Source organism: Onthophagus taurus, chromosome 6, assembly GCF_036711975.1.
Source record: "Onthophagus taurus isolate NC chromosome 6, IU_Otau_3.0, whole genome shotgun sequence".
Classification (NCBI taxonomy): Eukaryota; Metazoa; Arthropoda; class Insecta; order Coleoptera; family Scarabaeidae; genus Onthophagus; species Onthophagus taurus.
The window spans coordinates 30170303-30189794 of record NC_091971.1 but is presented as its reverse complement, the minus strand read 5'-3'; the positions used below and the strand labels follow the sequence as shown (position 1 = coordinate 30189794).

At 33.6% G+C, this 19492-nt stretch overlaps 1 protein-coding gene across 1 annotated transcript in view; it reads left to right on the top strand.

Moving 5' to 3' along the window:
- Positions 1 to 18492, top strand: part of LOC111415508 (insulin-like growth factor-binding protein complex acid labile subunit) — a 118352-nt gene extending 99860 nt beyond the window's left edge. The window contains exon 3 of the mRNA XM_023047231.2: positions 16931 to 18492. Within this exon, the coding sequence (XP_022902999.1) occupies positions 16931 to 18115 (1185 nt within the window). The 3' untranslated portion in view covers positions 18116 to 18492. The remainder of the gene's footprint in view (positions 1 to 16930) is intronic.
- Positions 18493 to 19492: the final 1000 nt, after the last annotated feature.

Genomic DNA, 19492 nt, shown 5'->3' with positions numbered 1-19492 from the left:
ATTCATTTATTTTTGCCGTTCTGGGATTAAGTTTATTGGAGGAATTTTTATGTGTGCCATCGTATGTTTTATTCTTTTCAATCACCCAACGTGCGACAGTTCTAGGTGGAATAGCTACTGTGTTGCAAAACATCGTTTTACATACTCTTACTTTTGATGTTATTTCAAGGAAATAAACAAAGGAGAATTCCCTTCTTGATTCGTTCTCCGTTTTTCTGTCCCTAGCTCTGGAAGTAGTTTTCTTTTCAACCAGCATCCTTAGAAATAGTTGTTTTTCGTTCCACGGAAAATTCCAAAACTTTGTAAAAATAATTGCTGATCTGTTAAACTCGTTACTCCCGATCAGTTATCAGTTCGACAACCTGCCCTTTCAAAAACCGGGCATTAAAGTAAAAAGGATACTTACGTATTATTAATTTTATGTCAACAGGCAAAATCTAAGCAATAAATTTTCCTAAAAAAATATTAGGTTTTGCACTTTAAATTACAGAGACGAATATTTACGCAGCACTGTCATAACGATAATGGGAGTTATGCCAATGGCGTATTAGTGTAGAATAGGCAGGAGATAGGCCAGTTTCGAGTCGTGTTTTGTCGCGGCAATTTTGACATTTCGGGAGTTAAGCGTGTTTCAGTCGATGCGCATCATTTTTATACATGCAATCAATTCAAACTGTCATTTTGAGATAAAAGTGAAGTTAGGCCGTTTGCATCTTAAGCCAACGATATAATTAATGAATACTTGAGTCAGTTAAATCAAAATTGAAATAGATCATATCAAGAAATCAGGTTCTCGTGTCTTTTAGTGGTAGTGGTAACCGAAGCACTACTTTATTAAAAGAATGCAGGCTCTTCTTTTGTCTCAACAAAATCATAGGATAAAGCATACCTTTTGAAAAACTTAATTTCGTATCCATCTCTTAATTATTCAGTTACTTGAGCGACATACTGCCTCATTGAAGCCTTACCGCAAACATTGGCAATGATAAAATTACCCACGTCAATGATTTCTCTATCGTCCTCAGATTCATTGTAATCAGAACTGCCAGATTTTCATTCTTCACACTGCTCATCAGACGATTCATCATCCAAAACTTGTCACCTCATCATCAGTAATTCGCTTTTTTGCCTCTTCGACTTTTAGTTTTAATATCTTACGCAACTTCTTCTCTTTTCAACAAGCTATTTCATATTTTTCGGGCGTGTCAGTGACGATAATACTTTTCCTTTTTTGGGGTCCACGTCTCGTGATTTTTCTTTCACCTGCTTTGGGAAATGGACAAATATCTTCAGGGGAGACAAATAGTGTAGCTTGAGATGTTGCAGGTACTGGTTGAAGGTGTTGAGCCTGTTGCTGGAAGATTTTCATCATTCTTGTTTTGTTCGTCAGTTTTTCCAACAGGCAAAGGTCTATCCGTTGCATAAGACGACAAATAGTCTTCCTCTATAAAAACTGCTTTATCAAAAGGCAAAATAGCGGTGCATTTTAAACCAGATTTTATATTTGTAAAAGTTGCTGCATGATCCCATGCCATACAGCAGATTACTGGGAGATCATAAATTGTTAGCGTTTGACCTGGATGGGATAACATCTAAGAATCTGCACCCTGATTAAAAAAAGTTTTAAATGGTCCGAATGCTGTGCGATCAAGGTTCACAAAAAATTACAATTTTTTGAAGTATGTAGTGAAGTTAAGATCACTATACCATTGGCCTTACTAGTGCTTCAATTACACACTTTCACACTTTCTTTTCTATGGAACAACGAGTGTGTTCTACATTTTCTAATACTTTCATAAAATTGTCACTGGTCATCCAGCCTGATTTATGTATCAGTCCAATAGCGCCGGTCGTATCAGAAACACCTTGCATCATTTTTTTTTTGATAATTTTAACAAAAACCTCAAAGTCATTAAGGTTGCCCGTCAATGGTAGTGATTATTTACCCTTTGTTGTTAAAATTGAATAATAAGAATTTGGTGGACTTTTACGAAATGTAAGGTTCATGTGGGTTAAAGTTACTTTTAAATAATGAGTGAATTTGTGGGAAAATTTTGGTTTTCTGCAATTCAATCCAATTGACAGACCATTTATAGTAATTGTGATAGGCTTGAGAAGAGTGCAACGGTATTGTTGAAAATCTACCGGGCATTGCGCAACGATCATAACATTTTTCAACATTTCTTACTTGGGGATCTGGTAAACAAAACTAACCATACCAAACATTCTCTTCCAGGATGATTCATATTTTAAAAATAAACTAACCTTACTCAACATTCTGTCCCGGGATGATTGGTATTTCTAAAGAAACCTAAGCTCACCCAACATTCTATCTTGGATTGATTGATATTTCTAAAAAAACTAACCCTACTCAACATTCTTTTCCGGGATGATTGAAATTTTTAAAGCAACAATTTTCGCAATTTTCTGAAATAGGTTGTAAATATCTACAGTGTGATACATTTAAAAGCAGAACACCCTCTTCAAATTTGCATTTATTGTATTATGTATTGTAAAGCGTAAAATACTGTACTTTATGACAAAGTGTATTATTTCTTCGTACAAACCAAGGTCTACTGTGTAAATTGTTATTGTTAAAATTACAAAGAGATATGATTACTTTTTTTCTTCAAAAAAATTATGTGCACCAACGCCTTTCAAAATGGGTGTATTTAAAACCATTTTAAAACCAATTTAGAAAATACAAAAACGATGGCATTAATAATTTTGCAGCTATATTAAAAACATCAGGTCTAGTAAATCGTGCCATAAAATGTACAAAATTGCAAACAATAACTTTATAACAACAATAACAAAATTTATATTCGTTGTATAATAACTTATCAAATTCTACAAATTCACGAATATCCACCGATTATTACAATGCATCTATGAAACATTTTTTGTTAGTGTGTAGTTACATTCAATTTCATTTTAAATGCAAGCAAACCAGAAATTGTAAGTTATGTAGAATGTCATAAACTAATTTCTTAGAAAATAAAAAAAAATGTGTTCCATTTAAATTACTAAGATAAAAGATCCGATCAGGTAAAGATCCAAATGCAGTATCACCATTTACATTTACTTTTTCTGAATGCTGTCTCTTTACGTTTATAATCAACTCACGATATTTAGTAAAAGAAGAAAAGATACCGGTGTTGCACAACTAGGATGTCCAGTCTCGGTATTTGGTATCGGTATGTTATTGTACAAGGCTGATTGTGGAAAACAGGTGAAATAGGTCTACTTGGGTTGATATTGTTCTGGAGGTTAATCTGAAAGCTTTTGTTAGTAAGATTAGTTCTGGCTCCTCTTTTCATTATCCTAGTAACCTTAGTATGATATGTGGAAAAGAATCTTAGTCGTTACAATATAGTAAATGTGGAAATCCTGGGAATCGACCATACAAGAGAATTAAAACAAAGTTGTCCTTTTTTCCTCTAACTGAGCTTTCGGAATAATTTTATTTCTTCTTCAGGGCAAAACTAATCAATTAAAACAAAACAAAGGCCACCAAGACTTACAATTAAAGAAAAATTAAAATTGAACAATACTTACAAATGGAAGCATAAAAATCCAAATACATAACTTAAGCCTCAAAGTCAGTTTACTACTCAGTTTATCACTTCTATACTCAAAAATATGATAGCAAACAAATACATTATCAAAGTTACAAAAATTAAGTACAAAATAACGTTAAACTATTATTTAAAATTATAAACGTCTAAATTATAATGCACGAGCCACGTTAAAAGTTGAAAAAACCAGATTTACAAAAGGGAAAAAAACGATCGTTATTTCAGAAAAATAACAAAAGGTGTCGTCGAAAATATGAAACATTACATTTAGGAATTCCACATTTACTTAGTATGATACATATGTAATCAGAGTCCATGTCAAAATTCCCTTCAAGTTCTATGAAGTTGTAACATACTTTGCTGATGATAAAAAAGTTTAGTAACTGATTTTCTCGGTATCAGTAGGCAAGTTGGTCCTGTTAAGTTTCCTGTCAATTGGGATTTGCATATAGCATCAAATCCGACAGAACACAACCTTCCGTTAGTTCATCGGAATAATTTAAGTTTAATTAAGTTTTTATATTTTTAAGTTAATTATAATTTTTTTAATTATTTATACATTTCTTGCTTTTTTATTTAAATATCCTCCTGATTCTTAAAATTGGAATCAAATAGTACACAATTTAAAATTATGTGTCATGCTCTTAAAAATAATGTTGAAATATTAAAATAAGACAAAAACTCCTAATATAAGACGTAGAATCAAACGACAGAGACAATAATTGTATAGTGTTATTTTCTCATCGGAAAAATATTTCTCTAACACATATTCTTATTTTTTTAACATCTCAGGTTTTTTGTTCTCTGCTACAAGTGCTTTTTAATTTTTAATTTTATTCAATGCTCTCTTTATTTAGAAATTTAGAAAAAAATTATTTATTAGAAATGTTGTATGAAATTTTCTATTACCCTACCCTTACTGTAAGCTCACTGTGAATTTCTCCCTCCAATGATTCATTGTAGTATTCGAGCCATTTTCGTTTTAGCTACTCCATCAACGTAAATATCGCCCCGATCTTGTGTTTGATGTATCTCTGGTTTGAGTTCTTACCTTTCTTTAAGGTAAGTAGTTTCGAGTTTCCTTTGCATTCTGTGTCCAAAACTCTCTCACATCTGACTTTTAGCTTCCTTGCTTGATGATCTTGTTTTTCCTCTGCTCTTTTTGGTTATACATTTCGTAGTCTTCATTCTCGTATAGACATTCCCAGATATTTTTTCCATAGTAACTTATTTCTATAAGTACGAAGGCTTTCACGCCGGTGTTAATTGAACTAAAAGTAGAACTAACACTAGACACTTTCGGATTTTGCCGTGCGTCTTTTAAGAGAAGCTTTGACGTTTCGGATGCCATGTTACAACCTTCTTCAGAAACTAGTTCGAAGTAACTTTTTTCTTTTTGTTAGCGTCTTTGTTTCCGTACTTCACCACGGTATGTGCTTTTTGTTACCTATGTACCTTGTCAAACCACATGCTTTACTGGTGGACTTAATTAACTAGTTAAAATACAATTCATAGATGGTGTTTGACAAAATAATTTAGACATTATGAATGTAAATTGGGAACTAAACGATAGCGATAAACTCTCGAAAGTACATTCAATCATCAATTCTTTCGGAAAGCGATGTGAAGAAATGGTAATCGAACAAAATTTATCTATATAATCAATAATTTCATTCAAAGAACAAGTTGTATTGAAGCAGTATACAGGGTGATTCATTAGCTCTATGACAAACTTTGGCAAATGAAAGGTGATACGATTCTAAGGAAAAAATGTTATATGAATATGGGTCCGATTCATTTTGGTTAAAGAGTTACAAGCCCCCATTTATCACCCATACACGTAGCAAAGAATTGTTAAAAATGCCACCCCAAACGTTTACACTAAACCGTTGCTGAAATCTTCCTGGTCTAATTGCATGTGGATTTTGCAAGGACCACACATGTTCGTTATGATAATTATTTATGCCGTCCCTAGTGAAACACGCTTCATCAGACCACAGAACTTGGGAAATGAAGTTATTATTTTGAGCATGTTGCTGAATAATCCAGTGGCAAAATGCTAAGCGTTGCTCAGTATCTCCAGGATGTAATGCTTGAACATTTTGGCGATGAAACGGATGTAACATTTCTCGATTCAATACACGCCATACAAAACTTTGGGATATTTGTAACATGCTCGCTATACGCCGAGTACTAATTGAAGGGTCGTCAAGTACTAAATCAATAACACGTTCTTCATTTTGTACATTCACATCATGGGGACGAACGGAATGTAGTGGAGCGGGGTTACCTGTTTCTCTCAGTCTGCGAAATGATGCACTACACACTGTATGGGCAGGTTGATGTCTATTTGGAAACCTACGAAGGTATTCTCTTGCTGCTTGCCGAGCGTTTCCGTTACAAAGCCCGTATACAAAAATAATATCTGCATATTCTTCAGTCGTAAATACATGCATTTTCGTTTTCGATCAAAACTCTGACAATTATAAACTTTGAAACACACAGAATAGAGTAAATTGAAATGTTTGACATAAAGAACTCAGTTTTGTTATCACAGCCAACTCTGTATTTGTGTTTCATAATTATTGTTGCGATTGTTGCAAATCTTTACTTCGTCGATGTGAAGCGTGCATTCAAGCTGAAGGCGGACATTTCGAACAATTTTTGTAATTTTTAAACTTATTTTTTATGTTACATTTTCATTAGCCTATTAAACTGTGTAAAATTTTCAAAGGCTTGTAACTCTTTAACCAAAACGAATCGGACCCATATTCATATAACATTTTTTCCTTAGAATCGCATCACCTTTCATCTGCCAAAGTTTGTCATAGAGCTAATGAATCACCCTGTATAAAAGGAAAAGCAATTCAGTGGAGGAGAAAAATGTATTCGACTACCAATAGACTGGTAATTCATCTAAAAAGTAGAATTCCGAAGCACGAATGCCCCAAACTCATGTTGAGAATGCTCATCTGAAAATGAGCTAATGAAAAGTGGACGTGGTATCAACAATTCATTTGTACAGATGATGAAAAAATAGCAGTAGTTCCATGATATGATAATAAAAGCGTAAACATGGCATCGAATTTCGTTGGACATAAAGAATTGGTGAAATGGCTAGCAATTATACGATTGTATATTTCCATGGGGGTAGATAATAGTGATTTTTTAATTGCACTGTATCGTACCTTCATAAGATCACGAAAATGGGCCACTGGTGAGAAGTTATGCATAAATCCCTGCCATAAACTTAAAAAAATCATAATTCCGTAACCAATACGATTTGGGTCACCAAATCTCACATACGGGACACTCTTACCCTCAAGAATAGCTTACAACCCCCATTTGGTAAGAAAAAAATTTTCAATCCCCAACCCCGAAAAAGGGATATTTTCACCCTGATGGACACCTTTGAATTATGACAAATTCCATAACATAATAGAACACAGTTCTAAGTATGTTTATCAATTTTCAAAACACCGTAACCCTTAACGATTTTCGAGAAAAAAAATTAACATAAACCGTGGATGGGATTTTAGGAGTGAATTTGACCCCGATGGGTATTTCTGAAATTGATGAAATTTTAGGATGATTTAGAGGGTGCCTTTAGCGATTTAAGCCGATCGTCAAAACACCGTAACCCTTAATGGTTTTCGAGAAAAAAAAATTGTTAGATTCTATACGTATAAGCGCGACGTGAACTTTGGGGTGAGTTTGCCCCGATGGGACTTTTGAAAATGATGAAATTTTACGATAATTTAAAGAGTGGCTTTAGCGATTTAAATTGACCGTCAAAACACCGTAACCCTTCACGGATTTAGGGAAAAAAATTTGTTGGTGGATTCTATACGTATATAGCGCGACGCGGACTTTGGGGGTGAGTTTGATCCTGATGGGCACTTCTGAAAATGATGAAATTTTAGGATGCCTTTAGCTATTTAAATCGACCGTCAAAACAACGCGCACCGTAATTCTTAACAGCTAGATAAAATATATGTTGTTAATTTGATTAAACTTAAATATTGTTTTTTAGAGGAAGAAATTGATTATATTAATTGTCTGTATTGCATATAACAAAATTATGTCGTCAAAATTATACGTTCCACACCGTTTCCAATCCTTGCTCATTTAAGTGAATGTCATCCCTGTATAGAAATTTGTATTACATATACATATAAAAAAGTAAACAATTTTACGTTATGTTACCTTTCCATTATGTTTTTGTTAACAATTCTTTCAATGTCAATACAATTGATGTGTTTTTCAGTACAAAACTGTCGAATATAACGCATGACACAGAAATTATAACATCTTACGTTCACAGACTCGAAGTTTTTGCAGGGAACAATTGTACAAATTTGTATTCCTTTACACTGAGAGAAATAGATTGTACGAATCGTATTATAGAAAAAATATTATACATGCAGCAATTCATTGTATTGTAATGTCTTTACTTTATAGTTTATCAGATTTTTATTTAAACACAAAGTGTTAATTTTAAAACATATTTTATTTCCCTTATAATACAATTACACCGGTCGCGAGTTTAATCGATGAGAGCTTGCTTAAGACTTCTAATACTATTCTATTCTACTTATTCCTATTACCTACGTCGACGGCCGAATTGCTGTCGTCAACAATATATGATATTTCCTTTCTCTAGCGTAAGATTGCACATGGTTTAATTTATAGAATCTATTAAGGTATTTTTCCATTACAGTATTATATTCATTATATTTATATGCTTCAGTACAATCTCGTCTCGCTCTCACTAACGTATTAAATATTATATTACCTTATAGTATATTTTTAGTGCATAGTACAATCCATTTCTCTCAGTGTAGGATTTAAGGAAAGAAAGGAGCGGGAGAGGTGAGAATATTGCAACTTCAGTTGGGATAGTGATGTTTTGTGGAGTATATCGTTAGTACCTATCGTTATAAAGATATGTCGTTCAACAATATCTCCACAAAACCAAGCGAAACATGTTTTTGGAATAAACTTTACGTGCCGCAAAAGTTTTAATATTGCATGACCGCCTGCTGCTAAGGCGAGGAAATATTCTCCGTTGTTTGTCCGTTTTGGTTGTTCACAAAAGTTGAGAACAAAATTGTTATTGGCTTTCTTATATTTAGCAAGCACTTTACCATCTGAGCGCCATTACTTATTTCGTCAATTAAAAGAAACGCAAGTACATGCAACAGGTACTATCTGCGAAAAGCGGACTGCAAAATGTCCATTGCGACCAATCAAAGACACAGAAATGTTACCTCCAGAATGCTGTTATCATTTGATAGAGAAGACAAAATATTACTGGTAAAATGGAATGATAACAAATGTTTTTTGGCCACAAATTTTGATACCATAATACCAGTAGCATCAGTTTTAAGATGGAGCATAGAACAAAACTTAAAAGTGTAAGTTGCTCAGCCAAGACTGATTCACCATTGACATATACATGAGTGGGGTAGACCATCATGATTAACTCCAAGAAAAACATTCTATAACGATAAGGGGTAAAAAATGGTACTGTTGTCTTAAATTCACAAGGATAATTGATATGGCAGTTGAATATATGGCAGTTGTGTATATGGCAGTTGTATGACATTTTCTTGCTATACAGAAGAATTCATGGAACGAAGACGATATCCATCAAAGATTTTAGGAGACAGATCGTAGTGACACATTTAAAAATTGGTCACGGAACAGTGTTTTGAAGGGTAGACCACTTAGCGTTCCATCTTTCCAAAATCCAAAGTTTTGGACAGTGTAAGACTCGATAAAAAAGTACATTTCATCGAAAGGAGAGCAAATCAACGTCGGTGTCAAAAAATATGATGTTACCTTATGTGCTACTTGTTTTAGCATGTTTCATTACAAAAACTTTAAATCATCCTAAAATTTCATCAATTTCAGATGTGCCAATTGGGATTAAACTCACTCCCAAAATCATACAAAAAATGTATCTAAAAATATATCTGTATAGAATCTTACAACAAATTTGTTGGAGTTTGGTATGTCAATAGCAAAAGAGTTGGCACTTTCTGATAGCCTAGTCATTACACCGAAACGAGGTGAACGTAGGTGACGAGGTGACGAATTTAATGCATTTATGGACAAAACTATTATTTTAATAGAATAAAGATAAGTTTTCGTTATTAGTACTTTTTACCACTAACAATTTTTATCTCTAAACATTTTACTGTGCGATTAATTTACTAGAAAAGTGGTTACATGTTGAAAACTCCTGTAACTTCACTAGGTTTGATATAGAACGCATGAGAATAAAACACATAAATAATGTTTTTGAACGTACTACAAGTACCTACATATATATTCCGTGGCGTTCTAATAAAAAAACATTTTCTGGCATTCTGTGCATGTTTTGATAAATTTCCCAATATCAGGGAAACTACAATAAATAGGTAATAATGTTTATGGATGATTTGTAGAAATTATATTCTCTCTCTAGTAGGTTACAAAAATATGGGGCGTTCCATTTAAAATTTTCGACTTTCTTGCCATTGAATATGGATAAACGATAAATCAATTTTTGCCCATTCTGTATAAAATACTCTAATACAACAAATGACAATTTATTTGTTATTATCTGAAGAGTAATCGAACCAAGTTACAACTTGCTTGAATGAATATTGGCCCAAAAAAACTTAAAATGAAAATAACTCGAAAACGGAAAATGCTAGGTATGCTAGCTTTTATCAAAGTCTACATATTTTCTCGCATATCATTAAAAGGTGCAATAAAAACTATAGCATTCCATTTATAATAACGAAGTTGTAGTCTACTTCCGGTGGTCTGCCCCCTGAAATCCTCAGATATATGTGTGATATATCAATCAAAAAGATTAAAAATGAATATACATATGTTTACATTTACTACATTTCGATAGCTGTTTTCGTCTTCAAGCAATAAGCGAATATACAGGTTGTTAGAAATTGGCGGATAATGTATACGAAACGACATTCTTCGATCGACTCTGAATCGAAAATCTTAATGTTGAAATGCTGTATCATGCTTCGTATGGTTTCAGGAAGCACTTAAAAGAAATGCAAATATGTTGCAACATTGTATTAGTATACTACTGTGTAGTAGGTACCGTAATATTTTCTGAATTTCAATCTACGAAAACATTTCGTAGTATTGTAATATCAGATAAATGATTATTGCCAAAATTACAAACTTATTCTACTATGTTGCCAACTTTTTCATGAAGATATGATAATGAAAAAATGTTAAAAACGAACTTAAAGAAGCTAAACAAAACTAGTTTCCAAAATTCCTTTTATTCTATATTACAGCTCATTTATCAACACATATTGAATATTAACGTCACCACAATCGATTTAAATAATTCCGAAAAAAATAAGGGTTGTTCGCCCCCGTTTTCACCCTGTGGTATATTTAACCTTGAAAATAAAATATGAGTTTGAATTTACCTAATTATGAATTTTGATAACACTTTTCGTTTTCAAAATATAAGCGAAAACGTACTTTTTCCCTAACATTTAACTCCTAAAACTCGCCTGAGGGGTCTTTACCGCACGTATCAAAAAGACGTAAGGGTTATTTTGGTCCATTCTATGCCTATACCAAATTTTATCGAAATCGTTGAGACACAGTTGTGACACTTCCCTTGTAATACTTACTGGTCACATGTGCCACAACTGATTAAGTCCTACACCTATGAAGCAAACCAATTCAAATTTAGTTTCGAAGTTCTTGAAAAGGTTCAAGAAATTTAATATTTTCAAATTTAAAAGTTCAAGGCTGAAAGGGTTAATGTTTCTTTGAAAAACCATTTGTTTCTTAATCTTTCGTTTTTATATTTGTTCCAACTAGATTTTGTTTCCACTTCAATTTTATTCTGATATTTTAGCCTGTTGTTATTTTGTAGCAATTTGAAGCTCTTTATGTTGTTTATTATTCCGTCTTTGACATCTTGACGTTTATTTTCAATACAGTTTTGACAGTCTCTTAACATTAACGTCGTTTACTTTGCCCAACCTCGTTCACTAGGACTAGATCTGTAATAGATTTTTCATTTCTTGATTTCATTTTTATCGTGAATTTATGTGTACTTTTAAGTTAAAACAAACGTGTTTACTACCACTAGGTCATTTGTATTTCCATATGTATTTTTAGTTTCTTCTTGTAGACTATATCAACATTCGTTCAGAAATCAGGTTCCAACTGCTTCAACATTCTTCTTCAACATTCTTCATGCAGCAGTGTCTAATTGAAGGGTTTGGTGCAATAACCGGCTAAGCGCCATTTTTGATTAAAATGATATTTTGCTTGTGTCCGTCTATTTTAGGTAAACGATATGCTCTACAGGTTTACATAGCCTGATCTTGCAACCAAGAACCTTCCCCTATAAAAATTTATTTTGTTTTCTTTGGTGGCAATAACAGACCATGTGTGTCCTATGTTCTAATTGTTACTAAAAAAATGGAGTATTTAGATCCATTTCGTTATTCGGATAATAGCGACATTGAGGCAGACTACATTGAAGAAAGTGTAAACAGTGATAGCAGGGACAGTTCTGTACAAAATGGCAACATTTTTATGACAAGTGAGGTTACTGAAACAGGTGATTCGTCCAAAGGAAGAAAGCGGATTAGGGTTCCTAGTAAATGGAAACGGAATGTAAGGAAGACAGCAAGAAATAGTGGAAAAGCATATATAAATAGTGTTAAGAAACAAATTTAAGCAAAAAGGCAGGGTTGCAGATGTCAATGCAAAAAGCAGTGCTATGAGAAATTTACAGAGTTAGAGCGTTCTAAAATATTTGAAGGATTTTATAAGAACGCTGATAAAAATGTTCAGGATGCTTATTTAAGCGGTCTTGTAATCGCTTCTGAAGTAAAAAGAAGAAGATAGGGAATAGAAAACAAGGAATCTTACAATCGAAATTATACTTTTATGTACAGTATTACAATAGGAACCAAAAAGGAACAGGTTTGTCGCACAGTGTTTTGTAATCTGCATTCAATTCATAAATCTCGAATTCAACGAATAGCGGAAGAGTGCTGTTCAGGAAAATCCTTACCAGCTACCGACGGCCATAGAAAACATTCAAACTGTCCTAATAAATTAAGTGATGACCTATTAAAGTCTATTTCGCAGCATATCGATAGTTTTCTTCTTCGAGAATCTCATTAATCGCGAAGTCAAAAAAAATATTTGCCTGTTGAATTAAATGTGAAAATAATGCATGAAATGTATCTGAAGAAATACGAGCCAGAAAATTATAAACTGTTGAAGGAAAATAAGCCTATAAAGCCTAAAGTTACTATAATATAATATATATATAATATTTCATTTGGTGCACCCTGAACTGATATATGCTCTGTATGCGATAATCTAAAAATGAAGATCGACCAAACTACTGATGAGAATTTATGGAAAGTACTACTGGTTTAGAAAGAACTCCATTTAAGGAAAATTCAAGCATTCTATGATGATTTGAAAGAAAACACTAAATTGGCGGGGACAAATTCAACTATTGAAACAATATGCCTTGACTATCAGCAAAATTTGCCTGTTGCGGTGATAACATCCTCGAATATATTTTATGCCAGTCAGGTTTGAGTCTTGAATCATGGATTTCACTCATGTAAAACAAATAGTGCCGTTATGTATATGTTTAATGAAATCATTGGTAAAAAAGGTTCCAATGAAAGCATTTCCTTTTTGAAGCACTACATTGATAACTACATATGTAATGATGTTAGATTGTAGTATACTTTTACGGACAACTGTGGCGGCCAGAATAAGAACTCCGCAATGATTCACTTTTTAATGGCTCTTGTTCGAACTGGTAGATTCTCTACAATCATTCATCATCTTCCGGAACTTGGCCATAGTTTTCTACCGGCTGACAGGGACTTTGCAAATTAATAAAAAGAAACGCAAGAATTACTTTATCTGTCAGAAGAATGGTACAAACCAGTTAAATCGTGTGGTAAAAATTTCAAAGTCGAATGTGTCACCCAATCAATGATACACGATTATAAATCTTAGGTTGTTAAGAAGAAGACATTTATGTTATCAATGTATCGGATTTCCTAATATGATCAAGTCTATTCCGATAAGGTTTACGTAAGCCCATGTTATAATGACACAATGTTGGAGGGATACGCGCTTATAAAAGACAAAACAATTTCCATTAACTTAAGTGACGTACCATTGGCATATGGTGCACCGTTCCACCGTAGTCATCCAAATACGACAGCATCATGCCTATTGTACAACGATTTGTGCCCAAGGAATTTCTCCATTTTTATGAAAATCTTAAACAGACTGAGGACTTAGCTGGTGGTAGTGATTCAGAATAGAATTTATGAAATACTTATCTGCTGTTATTAAAAGGAGTTAAGTTTTACCTTGTGGTCAGTGATGGGCGCTGGGTAAATACCCGGCGGGTAGGTATTTCTAAAATGGGTATTTATCCGGGTATATACCCCGGCCCAAGGTAAAAATAAAATAAAACAGATTCCAAAAAAAATGAAGTGGAAGATGATGAGGACGTTGAAGACGAGGAATTGTCAACAATCAAAGATGTATTATCATTAAACGAATCTGTCGTAATTTAGATTAGATCAAGTTATTATGGTTATTTTCATCATGCAGCCCTCTGCGTCCATTGTTGGACATAGACCTCCCCTATTCTGTTTCATTCGGTTCTATTCTGTGCTGTCTGAATCCAATCGTTGCTCATTATTTTGACGTCTACTTAGTCTGTTCGCTCGCGGTCTCCACTCAAGCAACCGTTTTGTCCACTGCTCATTCTTCATTCGCGCGACAAAAAGCTTTGTCACAATGTTGATCACATCAGTTACGCCAGTTCTTCTTCAAAGGTCTTCATTTCGTATGTAGTTTCTCAGAGTTAGAACCAGGATCGACCTCTCCATCTATCTTTGCGTTACTTGGATCCTCCTGGCTGTGGCTGCCGTTAATGTTTAAGTTTTGGAGCCTTATGTCATAATCGGAAATAAGCATTAATTGAAAGCCTTTCTTGGCCTTTTCTCTTGAAGATGTCTCTAAGTTTCCCGTAGGCTGCCCATACGAGAGTGATCCTTCTGTTTAGTTCGCTTGTTTGATTATCTCTCGATACACGAACCTCATAGCCAAGATATACATAACTGTCAACCGTCTCAATCGCATTATCTCCAATGTTGATGCTGGGAACAAGTTATCATAAATTTTGATTCGCCTCGTTGATATTTAGTCCGACTCTTGCACACACCTCCTTTAAGTCGTTCAGAATTAGTTTAATCTCTCCAAGGTTATCATATCTTATTATATAAGAACTATATCCTCGCGTAGCGCAAATTACTTAAGCATTTGCAATCAATGTTTATGCCTTTTTGGGTTCAATCCAGTTGTTTAAATGCACTCTGAGGACTGAGATGAACAATTTGGGTTCAACAGTGTATCGCGTTGTTTTACTCACAATCAGTACTTTACTACTTCTATTCTCTTCAGTACTTTCATGCAATTTTACCGTCATTGTAGCATTTTTGTAGATGTTATAAATAAGTTTGGTATATCGATAATCGACTCTGTATTCTTATATCCTGGAAATTTACCCTTGAAAATAAATACCCGGGTATTTAACAACACTGCTTGTGGTGATAGATTTCACAGACAATATCTGTTCATAATATAATTACGAAGGCTTTCACGGCCGAAATGAGATTAAAACTAGAACTAACACTAGAAACTTTCGGGTTTTGCCGTGCGTCTTTTAAGAAAAGGTTTGACGTTTCGGATGCCATGTTGCAACCTTCTTCAGAAACTGGTTCGAAGTGACCACTTTTCTTAAAAGACGCACTGCAAAACCCGAAAGTTTCTAGTGATAGTTCTAGTTTTAGTTCTAATTTTAGTTCACATATCTGTTCATTTTATTTTTAGTTTTTTTATTAAAGCAGTTTCCCTTTTGTATTCTTTTTTTATTTTTTGGGTTTGGTAGTAATACTACATTGCCGTTGCAATTTTTTTACGTGTAACTGATTGTCATTTGCGCCCTCCATCCTACTTTCGTAGGCCGTCAACTGAATCATAAAAATGCAGCATGAATCGCTACTTTTTATCAATCTGTACCAGAACCGGCGGCTATAAGAGGCCATGTGCATTCTTTTTTTATATATAACCAAAGCCAGAAACAAAAAAAAGAAGATATTTTTATAGTAAGTAATTGTTATTACAGTTAGTTATAAAACAAAAGGACAAAAATAACTACTATGGAAGGCATATGCCAAACAAACGTTTTTCTTTGTTTTCTCAAAACTATACTTTGTGAACATAGCTAGTTATTCCACAACTGTTTTGCGCCCCACTGAATTTTCATTTTTAAATAATATTTTATATTTAATCGTTTTCCGGTTAACATAATTGCAAAAGAATCTTTTTATTTTGTTTATTTTGGTAGAACGAAAATATTAAATAAATCACGTGTAAAAACATTGAAGTTATTGCGATTGAAACAGCCGATATTTGTTTAGTTGTGATTTTGTTAATTTTGAATTTTCGAAATCATTAACTTGAAATTGTTCTCTAGATTAAAAATAATTTGATAAACATGATTTTTTTAACATTACGAAAATCAATGTTGATATTATTAGGGTTGGAATAATCGATACCTCAATTTTGAACTATCAACTCCCTTAAGTTATCCATTGATTAAATTGTAAGTTGCATTACAAATTTGAATAGGTTTTTTTGTGAAAAATCGATTTCGGTAATAAAACTATTAACCTGTCGAATCTGATTTATCATGATAATGCGACAATAGTGATTCAACATCGGTTCGAGTTTGTTCCGGAAAGCATTCGTTTATTCGACGGGAGACAGGTCTTTTCCTTCGGAAGGATAACAAGCTAGATTTATCGCGCCCTTTTCATTCCGCGACGAATCGTAGAATTTATGGGCACCGACCGGAGACTACGCGGTTTTAACAAGTATAATTAGAGTTTTCCATGCGGAATTAGGACTTTTGATCGAATATCGCGTCGCTTTGTTTGCGGCGACTTTACCTTTTCACGACAATAAATTACAGAGTGAGGATGAGAAGATTACGAGAGGAACGTAGTTATCGATGAATTATCGAATTTCGCGAAACTCAACGCGAACGTAATCCTCCTATCGACATAATCGATGGCGGGACGACGCTGCCAGTTGTAATAACAGGGTTAGGTTCTATTGTTTCGAACGACATAAACTATGTGATTTCTGACAACCCAAGAAATCGTTCTCGCTCCAATAATAATTAATTACTTTAATTTTACGATTTTGTATCAATTATAATTATTTTATTTTCTTTGTTATAGGAACTCCGTGTGTTAGAGTGCAGAGCGTGTGGAATATCCCGTATCAACACACAAATTTACCATCTTCTGCCTTACCTAACTCATTTGGATTTAGGTGATAATCGCATTCAATTTTTGGACACCGACGAATTTATCGATTTAAGACGATTAAAATCGCTTTATTTGGATGGAAATATGTTACCCGTCGTTTTAGAGAAAGCATTCGTTCATCAAATACGTTTAAGAACGCTGTGTTTGGCTAGAAATCGACTGGCAAAAGTGACATCAACCGCTTTTTTCAATTTATCAACACTAATCGACCTAGACATCAGCTACAACAAACTGAGCAAATTCGACGTGGAATCGTTGAATCCGGTGGCGAATTCGTTGCAGAGGTTCAGTATCAGCGGTAATCAGTTTTCGGCGTCGATGGTTAAATCGATTTTGCAAGTGATGTATAAAGTGCGTGATTTATCGATCGCCGATTTGAAACTGGAAGAATTTCCTCATAACTTTATCTCCGGCATTCAGGTGCAAAAATTAAATATTTCCGGGAATCTGATTAAAAATTTAACCGTGCAATCATTACCAACACATTTAAGTTTACTTGACGCTTCGCGAAATAGAATTGTAAAAATTTCGGAAAAGCTACTAAAATCGTTAATAAAAATCGAAACCGTTTATTTAAACAACAACTCGTTTTCATGTAGACTTTGTGACGTATTGCCCGTGTTAAACTTTTTGAATAAAACACGAACTAATATAACAAACATAAAGGGTTTAAATTGTGTTACACCGTTAACTTTAAAAAATAATCCAATCGATCTAACATTAAAGCAGCGTGTATTACCAAAGTGTCCTACACCGTACTCAGAACTGAGTTTCGTAGAAAAAATGAAACAAAACGTTGGATTAGTCATTGGAATTGTTAGTTTGATAGTGTTTCTAACAGCTTGCGTTCTATTCGTTGTTCTTTCGTGTTTGAGACGTCACAGAAATCACGGTGAAAATAAAGAAAGAAGAAGAAGGAAAAGGACCCCGGGCATCGAAATGTCTGAGGATCCATCGGTAGCTTTTGGTAGCAAACCAGAAATCAGCTTTAAATTTCCGCTCGATTTGACCGAGAGGAGAGCTTCTATTTCAACGATTGACGATATGAAAAAAGAGTCGGAACTAAGCGGATTGCCTAACGGGACTGTGCTTTGAAGAGTTTTCGAATCCCCATGTTTGTAATCATACATATCGTTATGTAAAGCTGACTAAACGTTAATTTAAAATTTAAAAAACTTACATATCTGAACTGAAAAGTAAACAATATTAAATGAAGTACTTAATAAAAATGTTAGTGCCTCGCAATATCGAACTCAATAACTGGCTAAAAAAGTAATAAACTAATAATGTGTTTAAGGTTGTGTTTAAATGCACAATTCGTTTTTTATATATTTGTACAGTGTATATAAACCGAAAAACGTTTTTTATAAAAACCTTTCGTTATAAAAAACGACGGCCGACTAATTGTAAGTAAATCGATCTGTGTAAAATGATTATGTACTGTTATAAATTTTATTAAAGATTTAAATAAATCTCTTTGTTTTGTCTTTTTACATGATTTTAACTTTTTAATTTGTTCAGTAAAACAATTCTCCAATGTCATGTTGGAATGGATAATACAGCGCATTATTCAAATCTCCAATTCTTGATCATTATCTCAAATACTTAACTTGTAACCAGCAGTCGAGTTACAATAGGGCCGTTAAGGTTAATCGATTAGAACGACCGTCTTTAAAAAAATCGATAATCTAAATTAAATTAGACGGATTAGTAACGTTTGCACGTTCAAAAATTGATTAATTTTTGCAATAATTAATGTAAAAGTTTAAAATTCTCCACCCCCCGACTCCAGATGACGTTTTAAGTAAGAAGAAAGAAATTCACAGACGTTACGCTCGCTCCCGTTTTTTTCTGTTTTCTTCTAGCGCATAAGATTCGTAGCATTGTCTCTCTCCAGGAATTTTATTGATTTTTATACGCTCCAATCGTACGAGTGACGTACTTTGGAGTTCGCACCCTGTAGTTTCAACTTTTTTTATTATTATTGGAAAAACTAAGCCTCAGAATCAAAAAGTAAAACATATAGGGTCAATCAATTTTAAAAAACTTAACCTATCTATTTAAACCTATTTAAAACCTATCGCTATAAATATTTATCATTTAAATGAAAAGCGCCTGTCTCGATCCAACGTGCAAAAAAGAAAACAGTTGCAGATAACGAATATACTAGATGCAACAAACATACTAAAAAGAACGAACAAAACATCTCTGTCACTCTTCTTGTTCACTTACAGCAATGAAATACAAGTTGATATCGAAGAAAATCTAAATTAGTGCTCCAGTGTAAAAGGTGTTAATTGTTAATCCTTTGGATGTATATGTTACAGTTAAAGCATTAATTCCGTGAATGTACACACGGTCTAGTCAATGCATACATTAACTAATTTACCTAGTTAATGTGTATATAAAATACGAAATGTAAACCTTTTACTAGTTGATGTGTACAATTACTAATGACGCCTAGTTAAAGTT